The sequence below is a fragment of the Apostichopus japonicus genome, chromosome 14, assembly GCF_037975245.1.
Source record: "Apostichopus japonicus isolate 1M-3 chromosome 14, ASM3797524v1, whole genome shotgun sequence".
Lineage (NCBI taxonomy): Eukaryota > Metazoa > Echinodermata > Holothuroidea > Aspidochirotida > Stichopodidae > Apostichopus > Apostichopus japonicus.
The window spans coordinates 17,002,913-17,022,238 of NC_092574.1; the positions used below are offsets into that span (position 1 = coordinate 17,002,913).

At 38.2% G+C, this 19,326-nt stretch overlaps 1 protein-coding gene and 1 long non-coding RNA gene across 6 annotated transcripts in view; one reads left to right on the forward strand and one right to left on the reverse strand.

Moving 5' to 3' along the window:
• The window catches only part of LOC139979642 (sodium- and chloride-dependent glycine transporter 1-like), a 76,971-nt gene that overhangs the window by 1,107 nt on the left and 56,538 nt on the right, over positions 1–19,326 (forward strand). Inside the window, exons 1-8 of one of the 5 annotated variants that reach the window (XR_011797242.1) lie at positions 6,974–7,287; positions 10,074–10,332; positions 10,966–11,097; positions 11,512–11,815; positions 14,258–14,366; positions 15,081–15,214; positions 15,660–15,763; positions 16,719–16,843. Coding sequence is in view for 2 of the 5 variants with exons in the window: in XM_071990650.1 (XP_071846751.1) it covers positions 15,089–15,214; positions 15,660–15,763; positions 16,719–16,843; positions 18,570–18,682 (468 nt within the window). In the remaining 3 variants the exon portion in view is untranslated. Of the gene's footprint in view, positions 1–6,973; positions 7,289–10,073; positions 10,333–10,965; positions 11,098–11,511; positions 11,816–14,257; positions 14,367–14,434; positions 14,864–15,080; positions 15,215–15,659; positions 15,764–16,718; positions 16,844–18,569; positions 18,683–19,326 lie in introns of those variants that run through there. The other 4 variants (XR_011797243.1, XR_011797241.1, XM_071990650.1 and 1 more) reach the window with 4 other exon arrangements.
• LOC139979645 (uncharacterized) lies at positions 12,433–13,718 on the reverse strand. Its single transcript, XR_011797244.1, has 2 exons — positions 13,319–13,718; positions 12,433–12,896 (listed from the first exon to the last, which is right to left on the reverse strand). It is a non-coding gene; the product is annotated as an uncharacterized lncRNA (long non-coding RNA).

Consider the following 19,326-nt stretch of genomic DNA (forward strand, 5'->3'; position numbering starts at 1 on the left):
CATTCACTCAAGACGGTAAAGTGTACAAATTGGCGTTTACTTTTTAAAGTTTTGCATTGTGCGTAAGTCATCATGGCCGGTATATTAGAGTTCGTATTCCCTCCATGGTCACTAACCCATGGGCGGCGATCATGGGGGGCGGTGGGGGGGGGGCATGTGCTCCCAATATTTTAGGTGGGGGATATAGTATCTAATATCCCCCCAATATTTGGTAGCATAGTTTTTTGTGTGAATAGAAATAAATAGAAATAATACGTGAGATTATATCGTCCCCGTTCTGGCGTAGTGACGAATGTTCAAAATGTGAGTTTTGAGAAAACGCGCATTAAAGATTTTCACATTTTGACTTTAGTATAGCGTAATTAAAAAAGGATCTTTTGTACCGAAAGTTGTCAATATTTTAAATAAAACAAATAGATCTTTGTGTTCTCATGTTTGAGGCTGATCGAAAAATTCTAACAAAGTAGTAATTATAGTTTAAACATATTCGTCGTTATGTCATGTCATTTTCAGTTAATTTTAGACATTCGTCACACATTCGTCACTATGCTAGAACTAAATTGTGTAGTTTCGTCCTGTCACAGTCTTGTATTCGTCACTTTTGTGTGTAGTAGCCATAGGGTACACCGTGAATGTTGGCTGTCACATGGGGAGGGGAAGGGGGGGGTAGGTGGTATAACCTTACGATAGAAGAAAATAATCGTAGGGGTGGTACATTGGTCTTATTAATTTTAAAAAGAACGTCCATGGTTTACTTAAATCTATAAAATAGACAAGGAATGAGTTATACGCAGGTATCGACATACGTGTTTTAGTATGTTTTTCTTGAGTGGCATGGATGGAGTCGGATATGACGAGGGGAGGTGGTATATAGGGCAAGGAGAGCCAGCTGTTGAAAGGGTGGTATATTTGTCTTATTAATTTTAAAAGAACGCCCACGTTTTGTTGCAACGTATAAAAAAAGACAAAGAATTTGTATGGATTCTGGGCGGATGTAAGTGTTTTGTTCTTCTTAAGTGAAATGGAGAGTGTCGGATAGAGAGATGTTGAAGGTCAAGGAGAGCCGGCTTCTGAAAGGGTGATATATTGGTCCTATTCATTTTAAAAGAACCCCCACCATTTTCTACAATGTATAAAATAAACTAGGTATATGATGAAATGTGAACACGTCCATGCAGTTGCAAAAATAGTAGTTCCACTGGCGTAATCGTTAAGTCGGAACTCTTATAAAGCACACAGGCTACGGAAAATTGTGTGCAATTCTTCATTTTCAAGTTAGTGTATTAAGTTACTGTCTCTGACAATAGTTTCTAAGTATCCTTCAAACGCTTTGGGAAGCTTTTCCACTATGCTTCCCCTTAAACGGAATGTCTTACGCTCACAGGTACATTAATTATATCCAAACCCCCAACTGTGCCATTGTTCAAGTGTTTCCAAGTTGTACTATAGTATGTTGTTCCTTCTTTTTATTTCCTTCCAGTATACATATAAAAATTTCTTACGCTCACAGGTACATTCATAACATCCAAACCCCTAACTGTGCCATTGTTCAAGTGTTTCCAAGTTGTACTATTGTATGGTTTTCCATCTTTTTATTTCCTTCCAGTATACATATAAAAATTTCTTACGCTCACAGGCACATTCATAACATCCAAACCCCTAACTGTGCCATTGTTCAAGTGTTTCCAAGTTGTACTATTGTATGGTTTTCCCTCTTTTTATTTCCTTCCAGTATACATATAAAAAATTGCGTATACGTTCACAGGCACATTCATAATTTTCAACCCAACCTCCGTGTGAATCCTCAGATTTAAAGAAGGAAACAACTGTGCCATTGTTCAAGTGTTTCCAAGTTGTACTGTAGTATGTTGTTCCTTCTTTTTATTTCCTTCCAGTAAACATATAAAATTTATAGAGAGGAGTCATATAATACCTCAACAAGAAGAATAACTCATATAAAAGTCGTTTTTTAAGATGATAGGATACCAAACAGTCCAAGAATAACTAGAGAAAATGTCAAGATGATAGGATATCATATAAAATACATCTACTAATACAAAAGTTAATACATAAAACGATATAACAAACAGACTACAACAAACATTCTAAGTGCTCGAATGGAATGTATAAAGCAGCACGGTAAATAAATGAGTTGCTGTAAACTTACGTTCGGTATTTTGTGGGGATTTCTGCTCGATTTGTGCAGGAGACTTTTTAGTACAGTATACAAAGGGTTATTCTGATCACTGTAAATCTTATTAGCCATTCTTGTAAACTCAGGTCTTGCAGCAGCATTTACTTTTTCTAAAAGTATATTGTATTCTAAATTAATATAGCTGATGTGAATTTAAGAAACCTCATTCTTCTTTTCTTTGCTTTTTTTTTTTTTTTGCAATTTAAAATGGTACCAGACAGGCACTGTATAGATCACAGGTGCCAGGTTGAATAATAGTATTGAAAACATTTGCTTTAGCATTTTGGTAAAAGAAAGACACAACATAAGTCACACTAGATACTATATGATATACTTTTGTAATACCTTGATGTTTTGCAAGAAAAGGTTAAACTGTTGTCGCTGTATACTCTCAGTACTCAGTTTTGGAGGTTCTAGCCACATCAGATCCCTCAATAATAATAATTATACGTTGCGACCTTGATAGAATGAGACCTTCATGTTTTATGGTTTATTTTCAAAACGGATTTCCTTTGGGGGGGGGGGGGTTACGCAATGAAGTCTTGCAGTCTCATGTTGGAACTATGTAATTTACAGAACACTGAAAATTTCATTGGCCAGTTTCAACAGAGCTCTTATGAATTGTGCATGATACAGCAGTATCATCGGCCTATTTTGTTATAGAAATGTGTAAGTTTTACCTAATTTCATCAGTTTAAATAGTAAATAATATAGCATAAAATGGACCCCCACCCAAAGGCACACCAACCTTTATTTCCAATATTTCCGACAACCTTTTATCCAACCTTACTTGTCTGGGCTATCCTTGAAGAAATTGTGTCAGCCAATGAATAAGCCATGTTTCTTTGATAAATCGTAAAAGATCCTTCATTAATTGATTTGGCAAGACAGTATTAAGGGCACTTGAAAAGTCAAGAAAAAGACCCTTTGTTATAATTCTTTCCTTACAATCTTAATGAGACACAATATAATGGATTAATCAAACGTTCTTCGAGTGGCTTGCAACTTCCGTTCTGGAACAGCAAGTGCCTTCTCCTTTCTTATGTTGAGCAACTTTTATGGGTTAATAATCCCAATATATGGAAACCAGGGCTGAGGGTGTAGCAGTTTGGTGGTGTTCATTTGGTTTGTATGTCCATGTTATGACTTGGTTTGTTTTTCCAAAAGGTCTGGTATAACCCTCTATGATCCTGAACTTCTTAGCCTGTTGAAGAAACATCCAAGGTTCTGTCAATTCTGAAGGTTGCTAGACAGATTTTCTAGTAATTCGGTCTAAACGACCCCCCCCCCCCTCCCCTCCTCGTCTTTTGTAGAAAAGTTACTACTTAAGTATAAACTATTCTAGTACCTTCCAAAGTTTCATGTAAAAGTATGTGACCTTCAACTATGTAACTAGGTATTACTCAGCCAGAAAAATGTAGTTTTAAGTTAGGCTAGAGTAATGCTCGTGATGAGCAAAGCCGCCAACAGCTAAGAGAAACCGTACTTCTTTAGGGAGATGTTACATTTTTAACGTTTATTTATATATGAAATTGAAGACTGGAGGAAGTCTTAAGTGAAAATGAGCTGGCGTTTGTATGTATTAATTTGTCATAATACTGGTATTTGTTTATTGAACTGTTTACATTCACATTGAAAAGGAGACAGGACACCAAAAGATTACATTATATCGCCGGGTATCGCCCCCACCATCCCAAGTGGCACTATGACATTACACATTGGCAAAAAATAGCTCCATGCCACGACTTTTAGCATCCTTTTGGCATCCCATAGTTATTTAGGATGGCATACTCCTATTAGAGTTTATATCAATCCGTGACAATGTTCCCCTTCAGGAAAAGTGCCAAACTGCAGTAGGAGAACATCTTTTTTGATATGTTATCAATCAGGGTCTGGTTTTGTAGCTTCATTTCAGAGAATGAATGGAAGTACATGTTGTGCAAAAATTGTGTCAATTCAGGCAAATTTAGTCTTCTGGCACTCTTCATATGCGTGTTCTCAAGAGAAGTTCTGTTTCACATGATTATTTTAATTCTGGGTTCAAAAGGAACTATAAAAGAGCCATCATCTTTTAATTGATTGGTTCATCATGTTGTTTACATATTCTTGAAGGAAACACAAATTCTGCAAACATTACAATACAAATTTGAAATGATTGGTTTGTGGTTCATTCTTTTAGTAGCATGTGGCTGAGATGTTAAAGGTTAACTTCAGTACTCCATCAAGGTCTCTTAGGAATTTTGAGACGGTTGTCAGAGTTGTCACTATTTTAACTGAGAGGAATTTGTACTGTCCTGTATTACTTTAAAAGAAATTTTGCTGTTATCAGCATTCAATTCTTCCATTGGCTGAGTAAGTCTGATTACCCAGGTAACACCCTTGTTGATCAACAATACTAACAAGTTCCAGACTACACATGAGAGGTGAATGTTACTTTCCATAAGGCAGGGAATCTGATTTTGACTTCTGTTGAAATTCAGTAATTCTGACCGGTTGTAGAGAGTGTTGTACTATTTCTTTTACCAAATGTCAAATGTTAATTTACAGGAAGTCCTAGAAAGGCACATGGTCAAAAACAATATATCCTTTTGCACCTCTCTCTAAGTAGCCAGAAAATTAGACAATGCCACATTGAATTATGTGGGCATTTTATTTTAATGCCCAAGCATGAACATTTTGCACATTTCAATTCCACCCTTTGATAATTTGTGATTTTGAAATACCAAGTTAATGCAAACATGGTGTAAAACAAGTGGAAAAGTCATGAAGAGAATGAAAATAAAGCGAATGAATTTGATATGAAACTTTGTCGTATTCTTGTAAGCATATCCATTTGTTTTATGTAAGAATTATTCTCAACAAATTATCAGGTGTCATTTGACTAATCAAGGAACATGAAATATGAGTCCAGTGATTTAAACAAAGATTACATTTGTTCAATAGTCGATAGCCAACTGTTTAATTGATGTATTTTAGCTAGATGAGGTCTATCCCTGGCGGTCGTAGCCTTTGCTTGACGTCCTCTGGCGCCGCCCGTGTCAGTTTCAAACATTCTACACATTTCCTGCATGCCCCCCCCCCCCACCTTTCTTTTACTTGGACGCGGTAGCAAGGTCTGGTACAGTGCCAGATCAGCTGTTTACAATGGTGTATCACATTTATTTTAAGGAGGCCTGCCAATTCACCCGGTGTAGGCGTAGACTCCGAAGTCCAAGATCTCCAGCCCTCCTTGTTGTCCTGTTCAATCTCCCGTCTTTTAAGACCAATGCTTCCTTCCCTGATGTCGCATGGAAAGATTACGCTACGGTGAAGATTATCAATTATTTTTAAAACGGCAAGTGTTTATTGGTAGACTTCATTACTGCAATATCAACGCTTGCTTACCTGAGACAAATCGCCAATCTTTGACGAGCAGAAATTGGTTTTCTGAACTGTGTCACCTGTCTTTTGAGGTCATCTTGTACGAGGTCCAAAATGTGCTCAAACTGGTCCTCGTTCATTCTGAAGTAATTATAGAACTTGTCTTCGTGGCTAGAAAGTTCTCTGACCAGAATGTGGTACTCGCCGAGCTCCTCGATAGCATTTACCAATAGCATTTACCCAATTTTAATTCGAATTAGAGAACCAGAAATTGAAGTTGAGTATGTGTGAAATATGCACTACTCCTGCCATCATATGTTGCCTTTGAACGTGTGTTGGAACTTGCTGGTAATGGTATAGCATGTAGTAGCGTATCAATAGGCAAGGGCGTAGGAACCGGGGGGGGGGCTGGAGGGGCGGAAGTATCATTCCGCCCCCCCCCCCGCTTCGCAAGTCAGAAAACCCCTTTTTAATTTCCAAAATGAGGAAAAAATCTCATTTGGAGCACCAAATTGCATCTACGGCCAGGTGAAAATACAAAATTAATTTTACAAAATGGAGTGGGTATTGAATGTGCTATATTGCACCAAATTGCATCTGAGGCCACCTGGAAACGCAAAAATTTTCAATAGGTGTCAAGATTTCTCTGATTGTATCATCGGTTGTATTCTTAGCACGTTTCTTCGGCAAACTTCAAGAATGGATCAAGAATTCCCGTGGTCTTGATTTTCACGTAGTTGACGAATGACTCGTCGCAAATTTCTGGAAATTGCTGCCAATGTGTCATCGCCGCTGCTTAGATCATCCGCCATGTACTTTAGAGGAACGTCAACTGAATTTTGGATATCTCTTATAGAATTTTGGATTTCTCTAATTCGAATTCTTGATATCTCTTATTCGAATTCTTGATATCTCTAATTCAATTTTGAACATCTCGAATTCAATTTCTGATATTTCAAATATGTTTCAATTAGAGATATCTGGAAATGAATTAGAGATATCTGGTGGCTCTCTAGTGGATAAGCAGTTTGCTAACAGTTTTATTTTATTTTGATCTTTAATTTAATTCGTGATATCTGAAATTAATTGTAGATATCTCTAATTATTGAATAAATGGTAACATGGCGTTCCATACGAGCGTTCTATGGGCAGTACAGCAAGTAGATACGGGAAAATAGCTTTGTGAAAACGAAAGGTACGCTAGGCTGCATGTATATACTAGGGAAGACTAGTAGCGTAGGCCTGTGTTATTTTAAGTGCTCCCGTATATAGTGCAAACAATGGTGAAAACACAAACTATGTGGCTTTTAACCGTATATAGAGTTCTCTATAAAAGAACTCTAATCGTACACAGAGCCGAAGCGCCCTCTCTTTTTCGTGGCTTCACTGGTTATAATTACACGGCGATACACTTTGTCAGCCTTCTCACGTACTTCAATTTATATGGGAAACACTTGGGGCGGGTTGATATCTATAGACGCTAATGCAGTATGAGTACGGTTTATCGGAAGTTTTAAACACAGTGCACGCTAACTAGTATAACCTGAGCCCTACTACTATTCGAGAGACATAACAACAGCTGAAGTGAAACTAGCGCGGATTCTCCAGGGACCTGGTCTAAACGTTTGCTCGCTGCCAACGCTTTCTCCTGAAGTTTCAAGTTTGATACCTATGATTACAACATGGAGACGTCTCCTTCACCTCTAGTAACAGAAAATGATGATTCTGCAGATGGTAACTCAATGAGACCTGGATTCATGACATTCAGCTCAAAGAAAGCTTAACGTTAGACCATCTAGGCCTACACAACTCGTGCATTTGACTACTACTTCTGTGCATTGGCCTACACCTTATTTCTATAGCCTTAAGCCTTAAGGCCTTAGCAAGGCTTGGAACTCAAAGTAAGGTCTTCCTAAAATCAGGGCATTGGCTAGTCTGAATTAGGCCTAACGTAGGGACCACAGTAGAGAAAAAAAGGTTCACAATTGAATGAACCTCAGCAAGAAGAAGGTACTTACAAAAGAATGAAGATTATCACAACTAGTAGTAAATGGCATAATTACATGTTTCAATTGCTATTCTTATTTCCAACTGCAAATTTTAATCTCCAAATAAGTTAAATAATCATTTTACATTAAACGTAGATGGAACTTCTGATGGTTTGTTACAGTACCAATGGTAAAGGCATTGAAGACTCGCCAAAAACTGCGTTCCGCGCTCTGAAAAAGTTAACTTTCCGTTGCTTGCAAATGACATTTCTTCTTGTCGCTACAAGATGCAGACAGTAATGAAACATGATACTTGTTATCTTTTATCTACACCTGAGACGTCCACGCTGCTATGTACACTGTGTTGTGTGCATTGACCGTAGCTGTATGTATTGACTGTACACTAGTGTCTAATTCCGACGGTAGCAAGCTGTGTGTGTCTTTTTTGGGATCGATGGTGTGTCTCACATTTCTGTAACACCTCATTCGAAAATAGGTCAGATTGCCGGCATGAGATGTATCTTTGTGCGCGAGTCATCACACCCTTTAATAAAGTTTAAATTGCACAAAATGTATAATGTAATTGATATTTGATTATTGATACTTAAACTAGTCAAGTACCATGAAGGATCAATTTAAAGTTTAAACATTGTAATTCCCACAAAACCGAGGGTCTTATCTTGAGTTTACATGGCAAAATCACAGAGGAATTGTGCATTTTTCTTGGGTTGTGGGTCCAGCACAGTTAGCAGAAGTGACAGGTCTTTTTGACATATTTAAATGTGGCATTCATAGAGCTAGAAACCCCACGGACTCTAAATTGAATTTTTCTAGGAGTCATCTGGCAGGTAAAACATGCTTATCCTCTCCTGATTTTGTGATAATCTTCTAGCAAAATTTGATTTCAAAGTATTTTTATTGCATATATTGCAGTTTGAAATGGGATGACTGTATGCTTGTACCTGCGTAGAAAACTTGGAGAAAATTCTCTTGGTTTTTGGGAAAAAAGCTGTGTTCAAATGCTTGAATGCCAAATGTGGTATTCTGCAGCACTGATATTAGTGCAATTGTTACTCTTAAGTAGCCTATAGTATTGCACAGTTGACATGTAAAACTTTAAAAAGCCTCTGTGTTACATTTTACATTGCTACAGTATATATCATGTGGTAAATTTTTGGGATTAAAAGTCTACCTATCTCTTTTGTGAAAGAAAGGTTAGCAGGTCTGAAGAACTGGAGACACAATATTGTTTGACTAATAAGTTGCGAATGCTGAATAGATATGTCTTGCCATCAGCATAATCCAAACACTTTTGATATAAAGTTGCCCAGATGGTCCGTCAAGTTCATACTTCCAACTATCTTTGTGAATCAGTCCTCACAGCATTTTTCAAACACCAATTGAACCTCTTTGTTTTCTATTGTAACATAACTGCCTCTCATGGTGTTTTTGAGGGTCAATAGTCTTCATGGGAGGTCACTTTTCAATCTCTTCTTGATTTCTACGATTTAAGCCCTGTGTGAAGAGAGGCAATTGAGATAAAGCATCTTGCACAAGGATATTTAACGTAATGAACAAGTCAGGAATCGAACCAGCATTCCTTGGATCACGAGTCCGACACCTTAGCCATTTGTTCACCACGCTTTTCGATAGGTAAAACATGGATTTCTGTGTTCATGTCATCTAGTCGTATCTTCTTTTCCCTTTAGATGTCTTTACTTCATCCACAAGCAACAAAGATGGCACAAAAACCACCCAAATGGATAAGAATGTTTGAATTTGATTAATAAGATATAATATACTTCATCTGGTAGTCATTCCGTAGTTCAAAGTTCCTAAAACACTGAGGAAAAAGCAATGTGGACGATATTGCCAGCACTGAAAATTTGAAAAGGCAGACAGATATCTTGATTATTTGTATCATTTAATGTTTGAAAATGACTTCAAAACTCAGGGAGACAGGGACCCACATTTTGAGCTTGAAGGGAGAGGAGGAAGGGGGGTGTTGCAAGAGTGACAGACTAATGCTCTGCAGTGAAGAATTTTGACCTATGGTGGCTTGACTTGAAGTTTAAAAATATGTTTCAAGAGACCTCTTTTTTAATAGCTATGAACAAAACTGTTCCAACCACTTGTCATGCGCTCATGGCATCATTATAATTTAGCCAATAGGAAAGATGTGACCACGTCTGCCATTGATTTTTGGCCGGAGAGCCCCCTCTGCTGGGCAAGGGTATTATGATGTAATTGAGATATCAGTGTCCACTTACTAGAGTGAAAGAGGAAGTCTTGCATTAGGGAGGAAAATTGCAAAGTTGCTCATTTGGTTGGTTTCATCACGACATAAATTCCTTTCCACTTTCCACTTTCCGAAATCGAAACGTAATCATATGAAACTTTAGTGAAATAGTTGACTGCAGATTACAAACAATGGTCAAGACATTTTGATATTGTAATTCCATACGGTATATTTGCAGAACGGCTATTTATTTGATATAAAAATAGTCGATCGCTTTGACTTTTGACCTCTGGTTCCTATAGGTACCGCTAGTCATGAGGATGGCGACGAAGAAGTCATATCAGGAGGTAGTTTGTACCTGCCTTCCCATCCAGAGCCGGTTCTTCCCGAAGAAGAACCAAAGATCCCACCGGTACCCATCAGCATAAGTGATGAAAACTACCAACGGGGTAATTGGGGAACGAAGTTGGAATATCTGGCAGTGATGACATGCCAGGTGGTCACAATCAGCACCTACAGCTTCTCCTACTACTGCTACAAAAATGGTGGCTGTGAGTGCCACTTTCTCATTTGGCAGTAAAATTAACTAAAGATGATAGTTTACTAAATTTATTGATGTTTTTTAAGATGTTTAGGTTTTTATCAAGTTCATTTAGAGATCCCAGAAGGAGAAGCCACTTGGCCTTTGGTATCAATATGTTTAATGAATACAGCTAGTTTTTAATCCAAGAGGGAACACGACTTGGAAGTTACGGTAACGGGTAATTTGAATCATGGGTTGTCTAATTCTTCTAGGAATGTATCCTTGTTTTGTCTATATCATCTGTTGTCTGTTATGATCTGAAAGTTGAACAGTTTTCAGGACAATATTTAAATAAAAAAGACCTCCTGGTATGTATCTTGTACATTCCATGTTCTCTGAAAGCCTGCTGGTATTGTTAAGTGTGTGTGTGTGTGCGTGTATGTATGTATGTGCACAGGTTCTGTATAGTTAAATCCTGAAATGGTAATTACTAAGTCATATTCAGAGAACATTCAGCAATTTTTTGTGTGGAAAAACCAACAAAAATCCGTTTGTTTTTGAAAAGAGTAAGGACTTAGAAAATCAATGGTTAGAGTAATTTTGGACCAAAATTACTCTATGAGTGTAATGCTTATTGTAATATATACTTTTTTACTTACAGTAATATTTGTGATACCGTACATCCTGGCTCTGTTCTTCTTTGGACTACCCCTTATTCTGTTGGCTATATCAATTGGACAATTCACAAGATCTGGATTCTTCACTCTATGGAGGTTCACCCCAATTATGAAAGGTCGGTATTAAGTTATAGATCATGTAATGATCAAAATGATATGGCGTATACAGTACTGTACATGTAGGAGGGGTGGAGAGGGGGGGGGGGGAATGAACCGTTGTTGAATGACACTCCAGTTAACACTTTATTTGAAAAGAAAGCCTTGCATTCCCAATTCCCCTCAGCCCCCCCCCCCCGCCCCCCTTATGCCACTCATCACCTCAATTCATAATCAGACTCTCCTGAACTTTTATACAATGACTAGAAAGTGTTATCCATCTTTTCTGCAGTGAATGATGTTTACAGCATTCAAGAGTTTGCAATAAATAAAATAAAAAAATTGATCCCTTCCTCACACTTTATTTATAATGTCTTCTTAAAATTGATAACTATGAAATTTATGATTTATGATTTAGAGTGTATTCCTCGCAGGCCTCTCGGTGTACATATTACTTCAAATCTTCGGGAGTATGCTGCTCAACAATTACTTGCTGGCACAGTCGTTCACTTACCTCTTTGTGGCAATCGGAAACCCCTACAACCTGCCGTGGGCTGACTGTAGTAACCACTGGAATTCTGAGGCGTGTAGCGACGACAGCCGGCGTACATCGGTCGCTGCTGTGGATTCTTCGGTAGCAACCGGAGATAGCGATATGGCTTTCTCAGACGGCTCTCTCTACCAAGCTGACTATCCCTACCAAACCAACTCAGTGAGAGCATCAGAGGAATACTACCAGTGAGTGTTATTTATCAGCATATGGAAAAAAGAGTAGATTCTGGGCAAAGGGAGGGGATTGGTGGGATAGGGGTGGAGGGGGGAGTTGGCATGTAAGGCTTCACATAACTGATGGCAAATTGCCACCCCTTAAGTTGTCATAGGTGCCCTCATAATGAGCTCCATCATCATTAAACTTGCAACTTGCTGTAATTATCAGACGTCTATCACAAATTATGCTAAAATGGAAGGATGAATTAAGAAAAAGTGGTACTTTCCTGTTTCTCTTGTCATATACTGTACAAGTTGTCTTTAACTTTCTAGAAAGTTGCCTTTGTGTCCTTCCTGATTTTGAAAGCTGGTGCACTTTCGAAAGCTGAAAACTGACCATGGCGCCATGCCATTTCAATGAAAGTAAGGGGGGGATGAACCACCATGGTTTTTTGGTGTTCTATAACGACAAATTTTTTAGAGCCGTCAAAGCTGCTGCACAAAGACTATTCAATAAAGTGTAGTAAGGTTGTCACGTTGTGACCACTGCGTCACACGCGCAACGATGGTTCATTTAAATTATTTTGAACCTTGATTGTCTTGTCACTCGATACTAAGAAATTGCAATAAACACACGAGGCAAATAGTAAATTTCAGCCTTCTTGTTGACTACTATCAGACTATATATACAGGGTCAATTACACACAATACAATTACACACAATACAATTACAATTTAAACAAAAAAATATGAATTAAGTTAAGGTTGCTTCCATATGTTTCCGGAGTGAGTGATCCACACCGCGAAAGTACGCTATCTTCATTTCCATAGTTGTGAGCTTTGTCGTCTTTAAATTGAAGTTATTATTCTGTTTACCTTGATATGATCCGAGTCGCTTAAAGTGTATTTCCCGCGAGTTGAGTTGTATGAGTGTTCACCAAAATCGTCTGCTGACAAGTTCCATGCCAACACGTTTATTTCTCCCGGTACGCTGTTCAAATTGTAATATTGAATACAGGCTTCCGAATCCACGGATTGTCACCTTCACGTCCAGCCTCCGCTCCGGACTGCGCACCCTGAGTGACCCTCTCAGTACCCGGTACAAACCACCCTTCACAAATAGAATATAAGAAAACCACATTCTAAAATGGAGCCAGATATGATGCAATTAACCCCGATGTTTCAGAACTATCCACTGCATACTATAATTGTAAATTATGATTCATAAATCTTTAATAAATTAGCATCGCCGAAAACAAAATGGCGGATGCCAATGAACTTCTCAAACAAAACAAAATGGCGGCTCGCCTACACGACACGCCTTAATTGGCGGTAAATATCCATTCACAAATACCTTGACCAGTATCTTTAACAATTACCCATATCTAATATATCAAAGAATTGAAATACGAAAACCGTTTATGCCCTGCAAATGTTACCAGTGGGTCATTTGCATATCCATAAAATCTACTTAACATGACATAATTACAAACCTCAACCCCTACATACAAATAGCAAAGAATAAATACTTACAGAAAATGGTCGTCAATAAAACACATTTCCTGGCACCCTAACTATCCAGTTAACTTTATTGTTGAAACGTTTCCTCAATTTTCCTCTTCGACAAGGCAAAATCACCCTAGCCAGATTCTTGGCCCTTGGAAATCGTACACAACCGTACCGCCTGAGTTCTGATGGTCAACTGCCGCCCAAAATCACCAATTCCTAAATCCACCCAACGTTTGGTGTTTGGAATGCTCAAAACCAGCTTTTCAGAGTTTAACCTTTTGTGTCCATGTACAGTCCCTTTAAGCCGGGGGTTGCTGACCGCCTCACTGACCACTCATAATAAGTACTTATCCTTAACGACTATATACCGTGCGACATGCACAGTGAGCTACAACAGTACAGGAGAAAATAAATTACACCCCCTGACAAAGGTGGTAGTGAAAAGTCTTACTGACATTGCAGTCACTCTCTGTTTCTTGTAGATATTTTGTTCGAAACAATGTGCACATTTAAGATATATTAGTAATATAGCTAAACCTGCAAGTGTTGCCGATCACATCATGCCATCATATGAACATCACAGCAAGCCCATATGTATCCATCATCTTTAATTTTTTCCATGGATCCAAATGTTTGCAATCTATGTTTGGAGACATCTGAATTTGATATAAGTACCGGGCTTTCCATAAAACAAAGGGTCGAACTATATGATGTGGAATGAATATTTGTATTACAGCAGATATGAAGATTTCTATATCACAAGCTGGGTGCGATGTGGTTTTTGTCAAAACCAGCGGCTAAACATGTTGCATTTGTAAAACGATTTGGCTGTTTTTCTTGCATAAAAATGTGTCTAGCGATACCCAGGTAACTTTGCACTACGGTATATTGCATGATATTTCATCCGATCTCTGACGCGAAGGTTGAAGAGGTAACCTATCGTATTTTTACCCTCCATTGCAGGTACATGTTTGAGAGTGGAAATATATCGACCATGGCAGTCGTTGGTGCATTAGCGGCCATGTTTTGTCTTCTCAATTCTACTATCCTTGGTATCAAGGTTGTAAGCAAGGTAATTAGCTAAATGAATGAACTCCCACCCTCCCCACTTCCCTCCAAAAGAACCAACAAAACTGTTTGTTGTTGTAGTTTTGTAATGCCCTCTGTAGCTTTCACCATGATTTCCAGTCTAAACATTCAAAGGAGGCATGGAGGTCTAAGGTCACGTGGAGATGACGCGAATCCGAACGTTGATATCAAAAATATTGAATAACGCAGGCATGGACGTAAAAGTTCATTTTATCGGGATCCCGGTCTAATCGTTACTGTCAGGTCACATGGAGAGGTGGCACAGAGGTCAAAGGTCATTCTTTATCATGATGCTAATCTTAACATCCATGTCAAGAAATAAGTATAGGAAGCACCGAGGTCACAGAACCTATTGATCACGAATCCAGTCTGATTGACGCGTTTCTTCGGACAATTATATGGACATCATGCCTCCGGGCCCCAGATGATTTATTTTTCTTGGATTGCCACATTTCTAACAGGAGTTATTAATTTTCACTGGTGAGCTTATGCACTTTTATTTTATGTTAGGCATTCATATTTCGAATACCAACAGTAATGTTAAGAAGTTAAAAGGAGGCATTTAGGTCATTTTGGGGTCATGTTGTCAATTGGTTACGCTAATGGCATACGTAGTATTGAGACTTTCCTTGTGTGCATAATATGTAATCTCAAGACTTTTGGCTGTCTTTATTGTCCTTTAAAATTCTTTCGATAGATAACACTATGTGCGCTTGCGGGAATATTCATAATCACAGTGCTCTTCTTGGTAATGAGTGTAACACTGCCCGGGGCCAGAAACGGTTATTTTTTCTCTTTTGGCCAAATCTGGACCGCATTCGAAAGTATCAGGTAAAGTTCTTTTTTGTCAAAGAATCATTTTTGATTGGTATGAAGTAGCTCATGTGTTAAAACTATATCGTTGCTAACTATTGTGTTGTAACATGTTTATACGGTGCACGTGAAAAAGTAACGTGAAATGTATCTTTGGAATTGTGAGATGCGCGGAGGCAGGGGCAGTTTTCGCTGGACATTCCACTATTAATGAGAAAGACTATATTTTGCTGATTTTCCTTTCTCTTCACTCACAAAGAAGTGTTGCACTGCAGCTGCATTACTCCCAAAATCACTGGCTATATCAGTGGCAGGTTTGCATGTATTTCCTTGTATGGCCTTGCTTGGAGAAGAGAGATTTATTGCAGATAATTTTATGATTTTTTCTTTCCTTTTTTTTGGTTTTTGTTTAGATGGCTATTGTTTACCTGTGTTTTTTGTTACTTTTTGTTACTTTTAACAGGTTTGGTTTGATGCCTTTCAGTTGGTTTACCTCAATTTGACTTTTGCCTTCTGGCCTATGGCTGGTCTTGCAAGTCATAACCGTTTCCATAACAACTGCTTTCTGTAAGTTTACTTTTGTGTTTGGATCAAAGGGGTTTTTATTGTGTGGAAAACCTTTTGTGCCTTTTTTGAGTCACAACTTCCACCAAAACACATAACCTGTCTCTTCTTTCTCTTATGTCGTGTGACATGTGGGCAATAGTTGTAGTAGTGTGTAGTATAGACAATGTTTCTGAAATGAAGTTGGTGCACAGGCAACAAATTTACACCTGCGTGTTGAAGACACCGCTATAGTTCTACCACTTTCGAGTAATGGTGCTATATCAGCAGAAGGGTGTGATCGGTTGTTTGTACACTTGTCTTCTGATATGGCTGTGTGTATCACGTTTTGTTGAATTATTTTGATGAGTTTGAGTAAAGAAAAACACATTACTTCATGCTGTGTATTTAAGACACTACTTCCAACATTTTGTCATGTTCCACTTTGTTTTACCATATTATAGAAGAAACTGCCAAGCTGTCTTGCTGAATCATTGTGTTATGTATACATGTGAAGAGTTATTTGACCAGAGTCTCACTTTGTTGAACCGTATTATAGAAGCAATAGCCAAGCTGTGTTGTAGAAACATTGTGCTATATATTTCTAAAGAGTTATATGACCAGAGTCCCACTTTGTTTAACCGTATTATAGAAGCAACAACCAATCTGTGTTGTAGAAACATTGTGATATGTAAATATATCTGAAGACTTATATGACCAGAGTCCCAGTTGTTTAACGTATGATAGAAGCAACAGTCAAGCTGTGGTGTAGAAACATTGTGTTAAGTATTACATCTGAAGAGTTGTATGAGAAAAGTCCGTAATGCAAATCTAGGTTTAGAAAAATCACTTCTTCCAAAGTGTTACTGTCAACAGCTGATCTTTAACTAGCCAGACTGGCCATGCAAGTAAGCCATGATTGTTTTTATGAAACCTGTAAAGTTGTTTCTCATATGGCTCTCTTTTCCTTTTTTCTCAGGGATTCTGCGCTTCTGATAGCAGCGGTCATCTTTGCTCCTGTGTTATTAAGCATCTCCATCTTCTGCTGTTATGGTTTCTTTGCAGAAACGCTGTATGTCAACGTAAATGACGTTATTCAGCATGGTAAGGTTTATGAAGTGTGGAAAGCCATACAGAATGCCAACAGTGTTTAAAAGGAAAAGGGAGAGATCTTGGCTCTAAACCTTTTTAATATTGGAAATTGGCCTTTTGATTTTTTACTACCAAATGATTTTTTAATTGATCGGTTAAAGATAATAATATGTATTTCACGGGCGTGACTACCTTTACACTTACTGTCGTCTTGCAATGTGTTTGTTTCATATTCAGAGAGATTAATTTCAAATCGTTTCTTTTTTAATTAAAAGAATATGTAATAAACTGATGTTTAATGGATGGTCTTTAAGATATTGTCGTCACATCATGCAAATATTTTTCAAGGATGCCAGAATTCCGACAATAGCCGGAATGCCGTGAATTTCTTACCATTATCCTAACACACTGTAGCATACTTAAATTGGAGCCTATACACATTTTTTCTCTGGGTTTTCATAACGTTCCCAACATTATTGCAATGATATTTTCTTAAGTTTCGCAGGATTTTCAAGTATTTTAGTATCATTAGAGTAGGGACAAAAATTAAACTTGTGGCTGCTTTTGGAAGTGACTCGAAAACGGAGATAATTCTAGAAATTTCCTCTCTGACTAGGCCCTACTCACCAAAGATAGATATCCCCGGAAAAGTTCTTTAAGTTTTCCTGGCCTGGCAATTCAGAATGAGACTTCTGCGGTACATAGCAACATTGTGATGGCGTTTTGGTCAAGTGGTTAAGGCAGTGGACTTGTGATCTAAGGATTTCAGGTTCGAGCCCTGGCCAAATCATTGTGTTGTGTCCTTGGGCAAGGCGCTTTATCTCCATTACCTCTTTTCACCCAGGTGTATAAATGGGGACATGCGAGGTAACTTGTAAATATAGTTGCGTGCCCCGGATTGTGGCTGCACCCTATTGAAAGTCCCCCGGGGACACGTGGTTGTGGTGCACTGTGGTGCCCCAGGAGAGGTTGATTGAATTGTGCACACTTTGGTGTGTAGGTTTGTCAAGTTACCAATGACCAGGGTTGTAAAGTCGTGTGAGAGGGACTTGGCCCTAAACAAGACTGTAAACCTAAATAAAAAATTAAAAAAGGCATATTTCATCTTTACCGAAAGTGCCATTTAAGGTTAAAAAATCGAACACTTGACCATTATCCAGTTATGTGTGGTTTAATCTTATATGGTGTTGTTCTCATTTTCCTATTGTATTTTCATAGTATTTTTTTGGAAGTGTAAATTTCTAAAATAAATAAATAAATAAAATTTCCGGTGATCAGGGAGGGATATTTTGCCAAAATATTCTCCCAACACCACGTGCCAACCAGGGTTGCGGCCCGCTTAGATAGTCTTTGGGACGTCCAAGTCCCCACAACTTTCAGGCCCTAGGGGCAAACCCTGCTGGCATCCCTGTTTTATATAAGGAGGGATTTACTTAGCCGTTAACCTACAGTAGCTGCTTGTATACTACGAGACTGCACATCTCGGTAACAGTCTCCGTACTAATAGTTATAACTCTCACATGTTCAGTTTTCACCAACCAGAGAAGTTTTTATACTTTTTAATATTTTTTTTTATATCTTAGTATGATAGCCAATCACATGGGAAGCTTACATTCTTACAGTTCTATGAAAAGAACGTAAAGTCAATAGATGCAATTTGAATGTAATTAAAAAATAATAATATATAGATTGCCACACAACATTTGTAATCATAATCTTCTTTTTCCTCTTCTGATAGGTGTGAAACTCTGGTTCGTTGTTATGCCAGATATCTGCTCTCAAATACCCATTGGCACTTTGTGGTGTGTAATTTGGTTTGGTCTCCTCTGCCTCACTCTCCTTGGCACCCTGGTAAATGAGTTTTCGTTTCAAAATCAAGTTTACACTGAAACAGGCATTTTCATCAACTTCCAGTCTAGTTGAAGTTGGTAATATGCATATGTATCGCCAATATATGAATACATCCAGTTACCATATGAACTTCATATCGTGTATGAATCTCCAATAAGGTTGGTCAGGACTCTATTCCTATTTTTGGTTACGATTCAGAATTAAGGCTCTGTAACCTTTGCAATTGTGCTGGCATGTGTGTCTGTGTGACTGCTAGCATGGTAACACGATATCTCAACAGCTAACACAGGTTGTCATACTTGGCAGGTAAGATGCCCCGTCATGTATAGGTGTGCCCTATTGGTTTTGGTTCTCATCTCATGAAAATTTTTAGTGGGCAGCAGGACATAACATAAAATTCCTAAAATGTCAATATCTCTTCAACCCGTATGTCCCGTTTAGTTCGTATTTGGTATGGTGATGTAACTACATTGTAAGTAAATGTTCTTTTCAACAATGATTACCTCATTAAATTTCATGAGTGGGTGAGGCTTAATGGGAAATCGGTCGAAACAGCTTGTAAACAGGATATCTCAACAAACAAAATAAATCGATGTCATACTTGGTAGGTGGATGCCCCATGATGTGTAGCTGTGCCTATTGGT